The sequence below is a fragment of the Prionailurus viverrinus genome, chromosome D2 (assembly GCF_022837055.1).
Source record: "Prionailurus viverrinus isolate Anna chromosome D2, UM_Priviv_1.0, whole genome shotgun sequence".
Lineage (NCBI taxonomy): Eukaryota > Metazoa > Chordata > Mammalia > Carnivora > Felidae > Prionailurus > Prionailurus viverrinus.
Window position 1 is genome coordinate 44,616,109 of NC_062571.1, and position 19,220 is coordinate 44,635,328.

General features: G+C 41.9%; 1 protein-coding gene across 2 annotated transcripts in view; it reads right to left on the minus strand.

Moving 5' to 3' along the window:
• Positions 1-19,220, minus strand: part of GRID1 (glutamate ionotropic receptor delta type subunit 1) — a 691,121-nt gene that overhangs the window by 115,977 nt on the left and 555,924 nt on the right. For both annotated transcript variants that reach the window (XM_047826480.1, XM_047826481.1), the window contains exons 9-10: positions 2,679-2,780; positions 1,031-1,228 (exon numbers count right to left, since the gene is read on the minus strand). In XM_047826480.1, the coding sequence (XP_047682436.1) occupies positions 1,031-1,228; positions 2,679-2,780 (300 nt within the window). The remainder of the gene's footprint in view (positions 1-1,030; positions 1,229-2,678; positions 2,781-19,220) is intronic.

The following is a 19,220-nucleotide window of genomic DNA, read 5'->3' on the forward strand; positions in this document are numbered from 1 at the left end:
AACTCATTAGATTCACTAAAAATCATTGAATTGTATATCCTAAATGGGTGAATTTCATATATAAATTAATACCTCAACAAAGTTTTTTAAAAAAAATCTTAGGGGAAATTGGAGACATTTGGTCTGCCTTTATGAGTTTATAAAGCGAATGACCAATGTTTTAGGAGCAAAGGTTCAAAAGAGTCAGAAGGTTAACAGGCAGTCGTCATGGAGTGAGACAGTGACAGTACAATGTAGGACGCTAACAAGATGCATCTGTACAGTGCTGATGTGGAGCACAAACAAAGGTCACTGGAGGTGAGGCGGTCAAAACGCTGGGAGCCCAGGGTTGTCCATAGGGATGTCAGAAACATCAAAGTTGGTGGCAACATCAACACTAGAGAGGGAAGGCTTTAGCAGATACCACCATCATAAATGATTGTAAGGAAATGACCCAGAGGTCATGGGAGGACAGGAGGCTTGGATGGGAACACAGTGAACTGGCCTCATACCATGAGTCTCAATGAGGATCCAGGCTCTATAGGAGACAGGAAGAGTAATTATTTGAAACTAATTTGAGGAGGTAGGGAATGCTGTATCACTTACACACAACAATACAGACACATGCACACACCCATTCACACATACACACACACATACACACACTTGCATATACACACCCCACCTGTGGGTCATGAGGGAGAAAATAAGCATTCATTAACTTCCCATGAGAACTAAGTTCTTATTTCAGCCCAAATATGGGGGTAGGTTTCAAGAAGGTGTATTATAAAGCAGGCTCAGCAGATAGGCTCAAAAGGAAAGACAGCAATGAGCACTGAAGGAAAACACAGAGTGCCAGGAAATGAGAAAAATAAAAGAGCAGAAATGGGTGGGTTGAAGAAAAGAGAGTCTTAGTGAGTGAAGAGTGAGTGGTAGGCTGTAGTTTGTTTAGTTAGTTCCAAGGTTCTAACTGCCTAATGGATCAAATTTAGATATCACCCCAGAGGCAGACTAGGGTGCCCCTCCCCATGGTCCTGCTTTTGGGACCTACCTTGCTGATGAGCTCCCCGATCATTCCGTTCCAGGAGGTGTTATGGAGCTGGTGACCATACCTGCCATCGGGGGCTTGGTAAATCTCATATTTGAAGCCCAGAGCTTTGGCCAATGCATCCAGGACATCTATGGAGAACCCTTTGTAGCGCTTGGGCTGTCCAAGGATGTTCTCAGCCACCATCACGAAAGGCTCTTCCTGAGGACAACAGAATGGATGTTCTTCAATTAAATAACAGGTTCATTAACACATATATTTCCAGGGTATTATTGGAAAGATCAACCTGATGAATCATAGCTTTAGAATGTTTCCCAACATGGGCATGTATATGCGCAATTTAGGGCTGGAGTCTGAACATCTCTGCCCTTTTTTAAAGCAGTTTATGGAAACTCAGAGCATAGTACATAGGAAGATCCCTGCAACCAGCATATTGATGGAGGAATGGAGATTTACTTGTCCTGTGTGATGCCATCCCAACTTCTGCCCAGAACCCCATTGCCAGAATGACATGATTTGTTTTTATTCCTTCATTTGTGACATTCAGGACTCCGTCCTTAGGAAATGCCATAATTCTTCAGGACCCACATAAGAACTGTGGTTACTTCTCATCCAGGATAAAGAACTACAATAAAAGCTCTATGATATTTGATTGAGAGAAGACAGAATTACATCTATCAGATTGTACTAGAAAATGGATTCTGATTCATGGGAGAATGTCATACCATAAGTCAAAGGACAGGACAGAATTAAACCCCACAGTGTCCGAGCCCAAAGCCACATTCACACATTCTGTGCTTTGTCATGTGTGCTCCTGTAGGGCATGCAGTCCTCTGGAAAACACCTCAGCCTTCCCCGCCACAATCCTGTGAAACTGACCAACAGTGGACTTTTGGCAAATAGCCTCAGAGAACATACCTCATTAATTTAACTGGGAGTGTGTGTGTGTGTGTGGGGGGGTGGGTATAATGCCTATTATGTGATGTGCATTCAGGGAATGCAGGAACACTGCTGCCAAAGGCTTCTAGACCCAAGGAGATGTCAGTGCCTGATGCAACAGAGGGGACATTTGAACCATGTCTGGCCAGCTGATAAGAAGTAAATCTAAAATGTCTCCTACAGCTCTGGAAAGGTGAAGGAAGAAATTGAAAAGAAGATGATTCTAAGATCTCTTAAAGATCTAAAAGTCTATGATTCCAGGACATCCATACAGAAAAATTGCAACAAATGGTTTTCATTATAAAGTCTGCGCCACATGGGGGTCATCAGCGGGATTGGGTGTTGGAAGAATGTCCTCCTCCGAGCATGTTTCTGGGGACTCTGGCTACCAGCAAAGTTCTCTTAAGGACCATGAGTAGGTCAACATACTGTTTACATCCAGGAGCAGGTAGAGATGGGCCAGCAGTGGATCCAGATTTGTGATCTTTCTGTAGAGCAGCCCAGTCACCTCCCATAGAAGGCCCTGGGGCAGAATCTCCGATCTTACTCTTACGTCATTATTTGCAAAATTATTTGCCAAAGAGGCCTTATGAACACTCAAGCCACTACTCAAGATCCCCTTCTCTCCAAACCCAGTATTAAACCAAATGGAGAGAAGCCTCTAGCTCAAAATCCTGAATGGTGAACCTCCCCAATATGCCCATGATCCTACCAAGACAGTCACCACTTTGAGAGTCAGTCCTTGGAGGCGGCTGCCCATGGGCCTCTCTTGCAGGCTGCCATTCAGACCTTTCTCTGAGTCCCACGTCGCCAACTGTGAAGGAAAAAGGGAGTGTGAGGGACAGAATGGGCACCTGTGTGCACCTAGGAACTCGTCTCCTAAACTGGGATCTTGAGTCAGGCACAGAGGTGGACAGCAGTCCAATCCATTTCCCAGACACTCAGAGCCATCTTCAAACCTTAGAAAGAATACAGGTGTGATAGAAAGTTCCACTTCTTCCATCAGCTCATCTGGAACTCAAGGACCTGCCACGTCTTTAAAATAAAACCAATCGGTAAGAACTTGTTTCTAGAATGAATATTTCTGTATAATTTTATTCTGCCTGTTCACTGAGGTCATGTCACTGTGTCTCCCACAAAGTGTCTTCTTTCTTAATTACAACTTTACTTGCCTGGGCCAGAGGGCCCTTGAGTTCAGCCATCGCTGCCACCAGGGCAGGATGACAATCAGCAGTGAACCAGGTAACAAAGACCCACATGTACAGCTTGTTTTGCACCCTGATGCCTAGTGCAAAGGTCAAGAGCTCACTGCCTGTCTTCACTGTAATGCATATTTCATAATTTTGCTTGATATGCAGGTATAGGCTAAGAATACACATACTCTGATCCACCATATTTTCCTGAGCTTGCAGAGTTTATCCAATAGGCTGATGCATCTCTGACAGGCACCCTGAGGTGGTCAAGGATACCCTATCCTGGCTCAGAAACAATAGGAGACACAGAAGTTCTTGGGACCTGCTTCCCCTCTCTGCATCCCTGTAGCGTCCGGGCAACCATGATGAACTTTTTTGTCTGATCAATGATTCTCAATCATTAATTGGTGAAATGTAAACAAAATACAGATACCAGCCCCCATCTCAAGGGAACTTAATCAGGATCCCAGCACTGAGGGATTTTAATACTTCCCCAGCAATCCTCATCGAGAAACCCTGTTCTTCTAGGTCACTACATATTAGATTCTCTTAAGAAGGCTTTTAAACATATTGAAGGCTGGGCCTCACCCCCAGAGATTCAAATTTAATTGGTCTGTAGTGGGCTAGATATGAATATTTTAGCTTCCCAGGTGATTCTAATGCACAGCCAGGATTGTAAACCACTGCTATAGATTAAAGCAGTGATCCTCAAACTATAATATGCACACAAATTATCCAGGGATTTAATATGCACTTTCTGATTCTGGAGCCTGTGATTATTCCTGTCTAACAAGCTCCCAGGTGACACTGCTGCTGCTGATCTATGGCCACCATTTAAGTAGCAAGGGGTTAAATAATCAAATAATCAAACCACTGTAGGCAGCATCTACTCTTCATCAGAAAAAGTCCACAAGTACCCTAGTTAGGCTGAACAGAAGAACTATTCATCTGTGGAGAAATGTCACCAGGTGTCCTAAAGAAGCCACCAGTAGTACCACCTAAGGACACTTCTATTTTCCCAGCATGTCCTGTAGCCTTGATGTCTACAGCAGGGTCTGCACACTGAGCTCTGACTGTGAGGCCACAGTTGCAAAATCTGTAGGACCATTCCACCTGGAAGATACTAGAACCCCAAGACCTAAAGCAGGAACATCAGAATGAGATACATGGTTGTAACCTGGTTTAAAAGGAACGTGGAAACTCCAGCTGTCACTTTGCACACAATGCCAACTAAGACTCACTCCATCCTAAGTAATAGGATACCTAGTGGTGATGAATGAATCATTTAGTTAAGAGCATGGCCATGTGCTCTGAGGAGCTCCTCACAGCCACCACTAATTAATTTCAGAGGCACTGCAGTAAAGAGCAAAGTTAAAATCTACCCAAAGTCCTGTTCAAGGATAGCAAAGATGCCATGCTCTGGTAACTGGTATCATCAGAATGAAAGCTCATGGCTATTTCTCCACTGGGTCTCAGGAAATAGCACTGGGACCCAGAATCACTTCCTGCATCTGGGTCAAAATTCTGGTCAAAGGGAAGAGACAAACCCAGACAAAAAGAGTCAAGGTGTTGATTCCCTACATTCTTTGGACCTTCTGACATGGACGAGGGGACTCATGATGTGTATTTGGGCTGCTTGCATCTTATTCGCATAACTATCAGGCATTGGAGCTGCTTAGCCCTGATGGGTAACCTGCACCGACTGAGTTGGGTGGTGTTAAGAAGGTCCCTTGGACCACCTCAATGACTGAGAGAGTCATAATGAAGGCAATCTTGTCCTAATGATAACATGTGAGTTCCAAGTACAAGATATTCTGCCTTGCAGCAAGACATGAATTCCTAACGTGCTGCCAAACCCCCTTGGCACAGGTGAAGGGGCATCTGAACTCTGTGCTACCCTGGCTTAGATGAGCAAGCACCTGGACTGGGGCCCTGTTTGGCCTTGATCAAAGAAATTTTACCTGGCTGTCTAGTGGGATTGTAATCAGTCATAGGAATGGAGAACGGAGGCACAGGAAAAAGCAGTTGGAATGAAGCCCTGTCCTTCCAGAGTTTTAGCTCAGCTGTGAGAAGGGCTCTGCCTCTCAATGCCTGTCCATACAACCTTCTTTTTCTAGCCCCCTGCCTGGCTCAAGGCAGCAGCACCTCTGCCCCAGAGTATTGCCACAGCCTCCTCACTGATCTCGTTACCCCCAATCTCTCTCTCTTATAACCTCCTCCATCATGCTGATATGTATCCTTGTAATAAACAAACTGAGACACGATCTGTGTCAATGAAAATTTTAGAACAACTTCCCATTTCCTACAGAATATATTCAAACACTCTGAAGCTTGGCCTAAAAGAAAGGCCTTCCTCATTGAGATCCAAGCCTGACCATCAGCTTACTTCAGTTTACGTAGGCACAGTCTATGCCAACCCCACCAAACCCTGCACCTTCCTCATGCACCTCACACAGCATGCTTCTTCCTGACCCTACATGTAGTTCCTTCTGCCTGTAATATCATCCCTCTTTGGTTGGGTCTGGTACATTCTTATTCATATTTTTTAAAAATAAGTTTCCACTTTAGAATAGTTTTAGATAAACAGAAAAGTTGTAGAGGCAGTTTAGAGACTGCCCATATACCCTACACCCAGTTTCCCCTATTTAAGATGTTACATTAGTGTCATACATTCCTCACAGCTAATGCAATGTTTGGCCCAATTTCCAATTATACACAGCTGCAGTAGAAAGCATCTCCAGTGTCTTCCATATTGGACCTCAGTCCGTGATCCTACTGTGCTATTTGGGTTTGTTATCCTGTCCACTGGGTTTAAAACCTTGTCTTCATAAACTGTCTAGAAATTTGGGCCATTGGACTAGACCTTACCTTGCTTATTCTCATCTTAGAGTTTCCAACCTTGCTTTGAATGCCATGTTTTTCTCTCAAATGTCAACTTACTCTGTATGGTAAAGATTTGGGGAAGAAGATAGGAACTTGGAGATATGAAAGCAGCATATGTTCAGTAGTCAGCTGACTGATATTCTGGTTGTTTCTACCACTTACCTGAACGACCTCAGACAGCATGTTTTACTGTGGTGCTTAAAACACAGAAGGCAGTCTACAAATATTTTTAAAATAAATATGACTCCATTGAGATTCCATTTTCTTGTATAAAAAGTAAAATAAAAGTAACTTCCCTGCCTACCAAATGTTCAGGGGCTATTCAAAAGAAACAGTTGCTTTGAAATAATCTGTTATAAAATAATAATGACAAAGTAAAGAATCAGGATATAAAAACTGTGCAATAAAACCTTAATTATGTTTCTTTAAAAGGGTGGTGGTAAAAATGGGAGGAGCTTTGTTAAAATGTAATATGGTTATATATCCAGGTGGTAGAATTATGAATAATCATTACGACTTCTTGACAGTGTTATATGTTTTCAACAGGTTTTTCACCTACTTACACAGGAAGGAAAATAAGCTGTTGATTGAAATAACTAGTATATGTGACAAAATCCTGTCACATGTATTTGTATGACCAAGGACTGAATGGAGGGGAGTGATCAAAGTCAAATAATTTGCTTGTTTGTCAAGGCCAGTCTGAGGGTCAGAATCCAATAAATCAGTCCCCTTGGCTGCCAGGAGCTGTGGCCAAGGGGTGCCTAATGCCTAGAAGAGGCAACTGTGGGTTCATCCAGCATGACATCTCCCATTCTATGACCTCTCCAAGATGGTGTGGACCCCATGAGCCTACTGGGTTTGGAGATGGGGAAGTGGCTACTGCTGAGGTCTAGCTCCATGAAGACAATCCTTCTCCACCAAGAAAGAAATACAGCAATCCTAAGGCAAAGCCATTTAAATCAAAGCTCAACTACATGAGAGAGAAAAAAAATCCTCCAAGCCTGTAATTACCCCTATTTTTTGTCTGAAAGTATTTAGGACTTAAAGGTTTTTATTTTTGTGTGTTTTTGTTTTTTAATGTAGACCTCTCTCTCCCTGGCCTTCAGGGCATCCTGTACTCTGACAGAGAAAGAAAAGATACTTCAAAGTGAAACCAAAATTCTGCCTTCAAACACATCAAAGTACAACCATGTTCCAGGATCCAAGATCCTTCAGTTGGGCAGGGAAGTTTATTATTCCCTCACATCAGCCTGAAGCCGAGTGCCCCAGGCTGAGTGAATCCCCCCATTTCTACAAAGCCTTGTGTGCTTACCCGAAGCTTAAGATGAGAGCAGTAAACCTTCACCATTTCTAATGAGACAGAGAGAGAGAGAGAGAGAGACAGACAGACAGACAGAGACAGAGAGAAAGGAGTAGGGGAGGGGCAGAGAGAGGAGACACAGAACTCAAAGCAGGCTCCAGGCTCCATGCTGTCAGCACAGAGCCCAACGCGGGGCTCAAACTGAGGAACAGTGAGATCATGAGCTGAGCTGAAGTCGGACGCTTAACCGACTGAGCCACCCAGGCGTCCCAAACCTTCATCATTTTTGAGCCATCCCTCTGAACACTTGATATATAAGACCAGAAAAACCATGGTCCAAACAGAAGACTCTAGGGGGATTTTTTAAAAATAAAATAAAGCCTTTAAATAGATTTCCAAGCTTGCCACCGATCAAAATTAGGAGACTGTATTCTGCCTCCTTCCTGAGGCTGCCTGGTTCTCTTGGCTCAGAATGCCGAGGAAAAAGTTTAAGTCAATGAAACCAAATGAGGCTGATAGGCTTGATAAATGGGAAGCCAGAAAAAGCTTTCCCCTGTAGAAGTCCTGACACTTACTCATACAGCTGCAGACCATTTCATTTGTACATAAGTGCATCTACTCTGACTTCCCCTTGTATTTTGCAGACAGAATTTTGTTTATGGGATCGATGAATTTTATGGCCACAGACACCCACTTTTGACAGCTGACCTGTCAAGATCAGTGCCTGAAAAACTAATTTCCAGCACTGTTAAACAATACAAGAACTGCCACTATTTGATAAGACAGCTCTGGTTCTCATTCATCCAGGAGGTCTGCTCTACCCAGACCAGAAGCATGGATGGAGCCAGAGGTTAGAGCACAATCATCCCTTGAGAGGAGATATATGGTCTCAAAATCTGATTATGACAAACAACTGTTCAAGAGATCAGCCAATTGGAGAATAAATTTCATAACCCACTGGTCTCAGGAAAATATATTTCCTGAGTTAATCGGGGTGTTCTTCACGTTAGCATTTGAGTTGTGAGATGTGGGGATTTGGGACTCTGTGGTCCTGTATTTAATAAATGCAGGGCTATTAACCATAAATGGGACAGGCCTCCTTTGGAAGACTGGGCTTTGTGGTCTATAATCTAGTTACAGAGGTCTCTTGAAGTGCCATCTCTTCTCATGGGGAGGAGGGAAGGAGAGGAGAAGCAGTCTAACTGCTTCACAGCCCAGACACAGGATATGACCAGTTCCATATACAGAGCCTCACCAATTCCTGGGGAGAGAGTGAGGGAAGGAAAGAAAGTAGGTTTGCTTCATCTCAAATCTCATATTTAACTATATCCAACAAGACAGTAGATCAATAACCTATATTTCACATTTTACAACTAGTGACCAACCACTTCGGTGGTAAGCTTATCTCAAGAGAGCACTGAAGGAAGGAAGTGAAGTTTTTACGACCATGTTGGTCATACCTCACAGCCATTGCTGGAATCCAATTTGAGCTATACCCTCATTGGCCAGTGACTGCTTTCAGCTGAGCACACAGCCCTGGCTGGGATATGGGCATCAGTAGTGATAGCCACAGTGGGTTTATAATCATGGCAGTGCATGGACTTTTCTAAAACCATAACCCCTCTATTAGCTTTTGTTCCATCATCCATTTTTATTAGAGAATAGATGAGTTCAGTATATGTTTGAAAGGATCATGGCCCTGGGTGGGATTGGCGTAAAGGGGGAACCCACATCTTGAATCAACTTGAGTTGGTGCATTCAGCCAGCAATGATTTCAGAGAGTCAACTGCACATTTTAAGCTTCTAAATGCAGGGACATGTTTAGACACAAAAGAGCATCTTGGAAACAGAATGTAAGAATCTGAGCATAGAATATAATTTGTAGCCAGGGTTTCTCAAGTATGGTCTAATTTAAAAGTTCATTTGGGAATTCCAGTATATCAGGGCCACTAAGGTATGGGCCTTGGAGAGTATGAACCATAGAAGATGACCATCAGGTCAGATGTACCCATTAGACCACTCTTGAAGCGCCAGATGTACTATAATGAGAAGAGGAGACTCACATGAGAGTGAAAGACTTACAGTGGAGAACTTAAAGTCTCAGCCCAGGACCCTGTATGCAGGGAATTGAACATGTGGTGAAAGTTACACACTCTTAAAACAAAATCCCTACAGAATTTGTGTTAAAGATCCAGAGGACAGAGCCATGAGAAAATGAAAAGAAGAATAAAATAGGCCAGAGAGCTATCACAAATGGGGGCTTAATGAAAAACCATTAGCAAGGATGAGAGAAAGATATTCCCTCCCCCACTCCACAATGGTACTGGAGAGGAGAACCAGGAAAACTAGCAGAAGTGCCATCAATATTGGAAACTAGGTCATTCGTGATGGAGACCATGAACATGCCCCAGTGCTAGCCTCCATTATCTAAAAGGACAGACACACAGGACTCACTGTGCCCACAAAGGGATAGAAGGACTACCCAACTCCAGTGGTGCCAGTGATGGAGTCTTTCTGTCACATTAACAGTAAGGACAGAGGCAGTTCCACTCTGCCTAAGATGTAGAAATCAGCCAACGTTGCATTCATTGAAACAAACAAAAATTCAGATAATCAACAAAACTATATTTAAAAAAATTTAGCTTCTAAGCGACCTGTGGTCACACAACCATCATGAATTTCAAAAGATGAGAAGCCCCTCCAAAGAGTCACAGGACACAAGAAATGTTTCATCTTTGGCAGAGTATGGAACAAGAGATGTAACAGTGGGTAAGAAGGAAAAGGACTGAAATTTTACCAAAATTTTAAAGGCCAAGTGTGGGCTAGCATGAGAGTGAGGCTCCCTGGGAGCCTAGACACAACAGAGGCCACACCCATTCATCAGCTCTTTCCTCCAAGCCTTTAGGGAATGGAGTGGAAGAAGGAAAAACAGAACAGAACATCCAAAAGTTGTAGGACAATATCAGATATATGTGTATCTATAATATTATAGGACTTGTATCTGCTATATATGAATAAATCTTATAACTCAATTATAAGAAGAAATTGCAATTTTTAAAAATAATTGACTCATTTTTCCAAGAAATATGTGGAAGGATAATATGAACATGAAACTATATATGCTCAATATCATAATTCATCAGGGAAGTGCAAAACAAGACTACAAGGACATATCACTAACCTCCTTAGAGTGGCCAAAATTAAAGACTGACATTATCAAGTGTTGGTGGGGATCTGGAAAGCAAAGGTACAGCCACACTGGTAGATAGTTCGGCAATTTCCTAGAAAGTTAAACACTTCATATTAAGTATGTCCACACAGGGGTCGGTATATGGATGTTCATAGAAACTTTATTCATAATAGCAAAAAACTGGAAACATTCCAAATGTTGATCATGCTCACCAGTGAATGGACAGACAAAATGTGGCATACTTATACAATGGAATACTACTCAGCAATAAAAAGCAATAGGCTACTGACATGTGCAATAGCACAGATGAAGCTTAAAAGCATCACACCAAGTGAATGAAGCCAGCCACAAAAGGCTTTATGACTCTATTTACATGATGTCCTTGAAAAGGCAATAATTGTTGGTCCTGAAAATAGATCAGTGGTTGTCTGGGGTCGGGAGTTGGAGGAAGGTATTGAATGCAAAGAGGAAGAAGGGCTATGTGGAGTTGTCAGAGATGATTGAGGAGTGTATACCTAAAGTAGTGAGTTTATTGCACACAAACACAAATACACACACACACACACACACACACACACACACTGCTAGTAATTTGGAAAGGGATGAAGCCATGTGCTGGAGAGATGAAGTAGTGGCAGTAACCTCTCAAGTGACCCACCTATGACCTTTTGGCAAGGATGATGACTTTTTTTTTAACGTTTATTTATTTTTGAGACAGAGAGAGACAGAGCATGAACAGGGGAGGAGCAGAGAGAGAGGGAGACACAGAATCGGAACCAGGCTCCAGGCTCTGGGCCATCAGCCCAGAGCCCGACGCGGGGCTCGAACTCAGGGACCGTGAGATCGTGACCTGAGCTGAAGTCGGACGCTTAACCGACTGAGCCACCCAGGCGCCCCGGATGATGACTTTTAAAGCAAGGATAATGATATGATACTAATTCTGACTGATGTCAGTACACTTGTTCATCATTCTTGGACTAGCTGAAGTTAAATAAGTATCAAGTGGCCAAGAAATTACCTATCAATCTAGAAGAACTGAATGTATCTTTATAAAGGTTTAGGAAGAACATGAATGCAGCTTTACCTTCAAATAGTTCCTCAGTGTGTGGGGGAGAACATATTTCATAACATTGTATGTAGAATGATCCACCTTTTAAATGTTTATTTCCTTTTGGGTGATAGTTCACATGCATGCCTAAGACAAAAAGGTAGTTTTAAGTGGCTATTTCTGGCCTTGGGTAGGACAATGGGAATGTTTATCTCTTGTACTATACTATCCCATGATGTATGGATTGTTTTATGGACAGGAAGCATCGCTCTTATAAGCAGAAGAAAAGCAATAAAGCTATTTTCATTTTGAAACTGCACTGCAATCTAGCTTGTAACTGTAATGTTGATTTTGTATCTCTCTCTAAATGTTTTAGATGTGTTGGTTTTGTCTCTCTAAATAAATGGTATGTTCTAGCAAAGGCAGTGTTTGCAGTGAGCCAAGCCAAGCTGGACACCTATGGCAAGTTACTTGAATTGGTCATATGCTTTCTCTGGCATCAAATATCCTCACCTATTATCAGTTATTAATAGACATTAGTTATTGTTATTGACAATACTCTCTTTGCTTTTAGGTCTCTACTATGCCCAGGTCCATACCAGCAGCTTACAGAATTCTTGCCAATTTGAACACACTAGAATCACTGGCACCATCCACACTCTCTACACTATACATCAGTCTGAAGTCTGACAAGGTACCTCCCAACAGCCAGCACTAGGCGTCTTTGCATTGTTAAGGCAGCATGTGTCTCTCACCATACTCGCTATAAACTCTTGGCTCTCTCCTCTCCCTGAAACACTCTTCTCTTTCTTTGTTCTCTGACTCCTAGTCACCATTTAAAGATCACTCCTTGCACCTTATACCAAGAGTAAGTGTCTCCCTTTGGCAACCCCATCCCATAGCATTTGATGCTGGTGGAAATGCTTTTCATGATACATTCAATTCCATGTCTATCTATTCACAAATCTACTATGTCTCTTGTATGGCAGGGATTATCTGTTCTTCATTTCAACTCACTCAATAAAATTTTATTAGAAAAATTAATGAAATTGACCATCCCCTGCATACTTCCTCATTAACTGGTCAGAATTTCACACTTTTCTGAAACTCAAGCCTCCAGGTACGTCCCATGTCTCAAGTTCTGCAAAAAGGCTTTCTCAGCACTGATATATTTATGATGGTTGTAAGTGCCCAGGCTGGATTTTCTCTTTTTCCTGGTTTTGTTTTGCCAATTTACTTTAAGACTCTGAGTCATGAAAAAATGTTAGTAAAATGAACGATTCAGAAGACATTTCTTAAAACCCACTTTTTATGTCTTTACCTCCAGACCCTCGTTACCCAATGTGTGGTCTATGCCAGGTCACCTGGGAACTTGTTTAAATCCAAGAATCTTGACTGTACTCTGTGTCTATTGAGTCAGTGTCTGCATTTTAACAAGAATCTCAGGTCACACATAGGCACGGTGAAGTTTGAGAAGCACAGTGTCTAAATTGTGCCATCTTTATTTCTTACCTGGAATCTTTTTATAAGTTGCTTTACCTATTCCTCACTGCCTCCCTTAACTGCCTTTTATCGAAACCCCACACAGAAGCCAGAGTTTTCTTTCTTTTTCTTCTTTTACTGAAAATTATTTTATTTCACTCTCCTTTTTAAAATTCTCAAGTGGCTCCCTGTGAAATCAGATTAAAAGCATATATAATTTTCATAGCCCGTAAAAGTCTCCAAGCCCTGGTCCATGCCTGCCCTTCAACCTCATCTCATGCCACACGTCCCACCTGCATCCACCGATGCTGGCCACTTTTCAGTTACTCTTCCAAACCAATGTCTTTCCTGCCTTGGGAACTCTGTGTGTGCCCTTCGCTTCCCTGATAACTCTTATCTCTATCCTTCACATCCTATGGTTGGCTCTTTCCCATCTGGCAGATCTTACCCAATGAGTTATCCTCCTGATAAAGCCTCCCAGGTCACTCTTCCAAATTCTCAAGCGCAAGACTTAGTTATTTTCTTTATAGCTCTCAAATGTTATCATTTCTAATATCACCCTCCACGATAGGAGGGTGTTTTGCTTGGGTTTGCTCAGCACCATGCATTAAATATCTGATACAATTCCTGGCATATAGCAGACTCTTAACAAGTTTTTGATGAATAAACAAATAAATGAGTAACCTAGTCTAAGGGTCAGCAAACTTTTCCATAAAGGGTTAGAGCAAATACTTTAGTCTTCTTGGGAAATATGGCCTCTGTGGTCAACCACCCAATGAGTGTTGTTGGGTTCCAATAAACAAAATAAATGGCAGGCTGGATTTGGCCCAAAGGCTATAGTTTACTAGTCTCTAATAATTGACACCTTTATTTCTCTTGTTCCTCTGTCTAGAGAGCTCTCCCCTCTAGCTGAACCTTTCAAAACATTATCCTTCTTTCAAGATTTAATTTATCATTAAAAAAATTGTTTAATTGTTATCCTTTCAAGAAGCCTCATTTTATCTCTCCAATCAAAAGTGACAGATCCTCCTACATCCTTAAAGCCTTACCCTTGCTCCTTTTTCATGGCACTGATTACATTCAGGTTTCCTTGACAGTTCCCATAGCAAACTGTATTTGCTAAAGAATGTTGTGACAATATTTCCCACGCCACCTGCTCTTCTATAATGTGACTTCACCACGCCCTATCAAGAAGTGAAGTTTAATTCCTCTCTCTTAAAATCTGGTCTGAATCTGATGCTACTTGTCTTTGAGGCTAGGTTTTTAAAAAAGGCCATTAAAGATTCTGCCCGACTCTTGAGATACTTGCTCTAGGACAAGACTTCTCAACTTTGACATCATTGACATCTGGGGCCAGACAGTTCTTTGCTGGAGGGGCAGGAGTCGGGGGGGGGGGGTGCTGTACTGAGCATTGTAGGATGTTCAGCAGCATCCCTGTCCTCTACTATATGCCAGTAGCATCCCCTCCACCAGAATAACAACCAGAAATATCTCCAGACATTGTCAAATATCCCCTGGGGGACATAATAGACCCCCATTTAGAATCATTTATCTAGGAGAACCCAGCTGCCATGTAAAAAGTTCAACACCCTGAAACCACATGGGAAAAACACCGGAAAAATCACATGTAGGTAGTCTGGGTAACAGTTCCAGATGAGTTCAGTCTTCCTGCTACCTCTGCCAAAGTGCTAGACATGTGAGTGAAGCATTTTGAACCCTTAATACCAGCCCATCAGCTGGACAAGTAGCACCAAATGATCTCAGATACTGTTAAAAGATTGTCAAGCCAAGCCTTAACCAAATGTCTGACATGCAGAATACATAAGATATGATGAAATTGTTGTTTACAGTAATAAATTTGGGTACATTTGTTATGCAGTAGTAATAACTTGAACAGAATTTGGTACCTGGAAATGTGGTGTCACTATAAAAAATATATGAAGTATGTAGAATTGGCTTTGAGACGATGTAGCAGAAAAACCTAGAAGGACCTTGAGGAGACTTTTAGTAGAAGCAAAATAAACCCCGAGGGCACAGATTATGAGAGTTTAAAGCAAAGCGAGAAAATAATACTGGAAGCTGCAGGAAACAGTACCATTGTGATATAGTGACAGAAAATTTAACAAAACCATCACCTGCAATAATAAGGAACATCTACTTAATAAGCTGACGGATCTGGCTAAGAAAGTATCAATCAGAATTTTATAGTATTCTGCTTCCTCTTAGCTGCGTATCATCTTGTAAGCACAGATGCATAAATGGTTCCTAGGTGAAGTACAGAAGGAATTTTGTTTTCAAGCAAAATTTAGAGAAAATATATAGAAGCCAGGATTTGTAGGATTCAAAAATGAAACTTTCTCAACCCCAGTCTCTTCTAGCCAAAAATTCTAAAATAATAGAGGTTCTCAATGCAAAGAACAAATCCCACATACTACCCAGAAAATGTGGTCCCATGAAATCAAGGGTACGACTGTAAAATCCTTTCTTAAGGTTTTAGAAAATACTCAGGAAAGCATCTGATAGACCTTTTAGGGAGACCAATCTCTACAATCTGAAAGGTGTGTGTCTCAGACCATCTCTGTTAGACAACAGAGCTACTGTGCCCCATCACAGCCTGTTGGGGAGCTCCAGATGGAGATGAGCCCGACTCCAAGAAAACTGTGGGTATGGTCTTCATCTGGTATAGAGAACAAACAACACACGTAATAAAAACCCACACAATTTTTAACAGAATTATAATGACAGAAGCATATCCAGGTCAGACTAAATGGGACAGAGAGAATGAAAAAGGAAGAGAGACTTCAGATCTCCAAGCTCCTACAGGCAGGAAGCAGCTGTGAAAATGACACAGCTGCAAACAGAGTACACACTTTGTGGAAAAGTAGGGATAACTTAGGAGGCAGAATCAAGAGCTCAAAGGAGATCAGACAGAGAATCATTTGTGGGAAGCAGTAACAGGCCCTAATTAAGGAGCTAATGACATGAGCACAGGTGCATATGAGAATTACTATGGACCAGTGACCACTATGTGCCTCCTATCTCCTCCCTCTCTTATGAATGGGGATGTTTATTGCAGTAATACTACTGTGGTCTTATCGTTACATATATTGAATGTGGAGAGGTCAGACAACTTGTCTCTTTAGACTGAGGTCTTCAGATTGAGGGGAACTACACTTGGAAAGCTACATCCAAGAATCTGAACCAAGGAACTTCATTTTTACTTTGACCTAATCTAGATGACAAGATCCTAGACTTTGAGCCAATACCACAAGGGAACAAGGCTCTGGGCTTCTTGAGGGAAGGAATGAGATTATTTTTCATGTAAAGGGGTATGTGTGGATCATTGTGGTCGGACGAAGGAGTGAATCTTCCAGATTGTGTGTTCACAAGAGTAGCAACAAAATCATCTATCTCATATGCTCTTCTAGAATGTGGCTTTACCATGTCCTCATCAACACGTGAAGCCTAACCCCTCTCCTCTCCCTTGAATCTTGACTGGTTTCATGTGTAATTTATAAATTATGGTGGAAGAAACACCGTGTGATTTCTAAGGCTACATTCTAAATGGCCATGCAACATCTATTTGGTTCTATTGTGACACTTGCTCCGGGGAAAGCCAGCTACCATGTAAGAAATCCAACCATACACTGAAGAGGCCACATGTAGGTGCCCTGGAAGATAGTTCTAGATGAGCTCAGCCTTCCAACCTCTCTGCCACAGTGCCAGATATGTGAGTGAAGCCCTCTTAAACTTTCCAGACTGGTCCATCAGCAGGCTGTGCAACTAAATGATCTCAGTCAATGCCACCAGGAGCAAAAAATCACCCAGCCAGGCTCTACTCAAAGTCTTAACCTGCAGAATCTGTGAGATACTGTTGCTTGAAGCCACTAAATTCAGGGGTAGTTTGCTATGCATCAGTAATAACAGTTTGCCAAGCATTTGTCCTCATGCCCATCTTACAGGCATGCCTGGGTCGTTCCTCTCTGTGTTCTCACAGCACCTAACAGGTGGACTGATGGCACTCAACAGGTTAACCTACAAAGGACTACAAAGCACTACAAAGCACTGCCACACATAACATCTCATTCGAGTGCCACCAACACTTTGTGAGTGAAGTAGAACAGGAATTATTATCCTCAGTTTTGCCAGTGGAGAAACCGAGGCTCAGAGAAGTTACATGACTTGCTGTGTGTCCATTAAATAGTTTTAGGAGGCTGTAAACTCTGGACTTCTGAACCCAAGTCCACTGGACTTCTCTTGTAAAATGCTTCCTCGGCACACAGTAGGGTCTGCATGAACATTTACTCGTTTCACAAAGATAGAAAGAATGAATGGGCCCAAGATGTCAATTTTGACGGTAATGGAATCTCCTCTACACTCTGGAGTTACTAATGAGGCATTGAAAGAAGGCACCTCCCTGAGGTCAGCATTTTGCCAGGTCCCATTTTCCCCAAATTTTATTTGATTTCTGGGAGCCAGATCATTGCACCAGTATAACTTGGAAACCTCACAGGCCTCAGACCTCCTTCTTCCTGCCCCTTGCTTTTAGCCCCATACTTTAGAGATCTCTCCAACTGCACAGAAGGCAAACAGACTCTTATTCCCTTAGCACCAGACTCAATTATTCTTACCCAGAAAATGTATATAAGGGTGGCGATAAGAGAGCTAAACCCATCCCTGAAAGTGGTTTGTATAGATAACCTGGAGTTGATATTAGGAAATGGGTGTCAAGAGATGGAGATTTTGAAAACATTTCATGTTATGTGGAACAGTGGAAGCCTAGAGCAGAGACAGTGTGGGAGGAGAAAGACAGCTCTTCCCATTTCTAATTTTCCCTTTCACAGTCCATAATCAGAAGGTAAAATGATGTTTGCTTCTGTACCAGTGATTCTTATTTGTATTACACATGTAACTCAGATCTGAAGGTAGCCAAATAAAGCATCTTTGCTTCTACAAGAGTGAAAACAGAAAATGATCAGTACTCAACTCTGTAAAATTTGGAGGGTGCTCTGCATTTGATGAGCTTCAAGACTGTGTGCAGGGAAATGAGTCACAGGAATAAAAGACATCTGGCCATCTTGGCTGTGTGCACCTGAAGGTTGGAAACCGAAGAGTGCCTCTTGGTGGCCTCTAGAGACTCTGGACTCACATCGAATACTCAGTAAGGGCATTTCATAAAAGGACATTTACAAGTGAACGGAAATGAATAGAATGGCACAGAATGTTCACATGACTCCTTATTGAAAGGCAGTATGGTAGAGTATAATGTGGTATGGTTGAAAAACTTGCAAATCAAGGGTATGATTGCCTGGAAAATACTATATGACCTTGGTCAATAAACTTGAATATGCTGTGTCTCATTGCCATCACTTGAAAATTGGGGTAGGAATTTTTTATATCTACCATCTGTACTAGTGAAACCAAGTATGAAAAAGCAGGTTAAGAGAGCTATAAAATGGAAAAAAAGTTGATATTGTACTAATAATATTAAAGCAATGTTTATCTTTTGCAGAATGAGTTTGGACTTGAATTTGAATCCTACCTCAATCATATGCTAATTAAGATAATGAGCAAGCTGCTTAACCTTTCTTAGCCTCAAGCTTTGCTTCTTTAAAGCAGGGGATATAAGAGCACTGATAGCAGGTTTTTATGAGTTTACAATCCACCAATGCTCTCTGATCACTTCCAAATTTATATTCCTAGATCACCTTTCCTTCCTGGACTCCAGACTCCAATGTTCAGATTCCAAACTGACATCTCCATTTGAGTACCTCACAGATAACGCAGAGTGAAAAATCTCCAAAATGTAATTTTTCATCCTCAAATTCCCCAAATATACATGATGCGCTGTTCTTTTGCTTTCTTCCTTGTCTCATTTAAAGCACCATCATCCGCCCAGTGGCTTAAGCCAAAGATGGCAGCATCATCTTTGATTCTATCTCCCATATACAAGCCATCTGCTTCTTACTCTGCTTCTGAAATACATCCCCAAACCATCTCTACTGCTGCCTTGCAAATCTCAGCCACCATTATCATTTAGACCACTGAAACTGCTTTATAAATAATCCCTACTATTACTTCTGTTCATGGCCAGGCTCATGTGGTCACAGGCAGTTATAGTTGATCAAATATCAATATGTTCCCCTAAACTTCTCAGC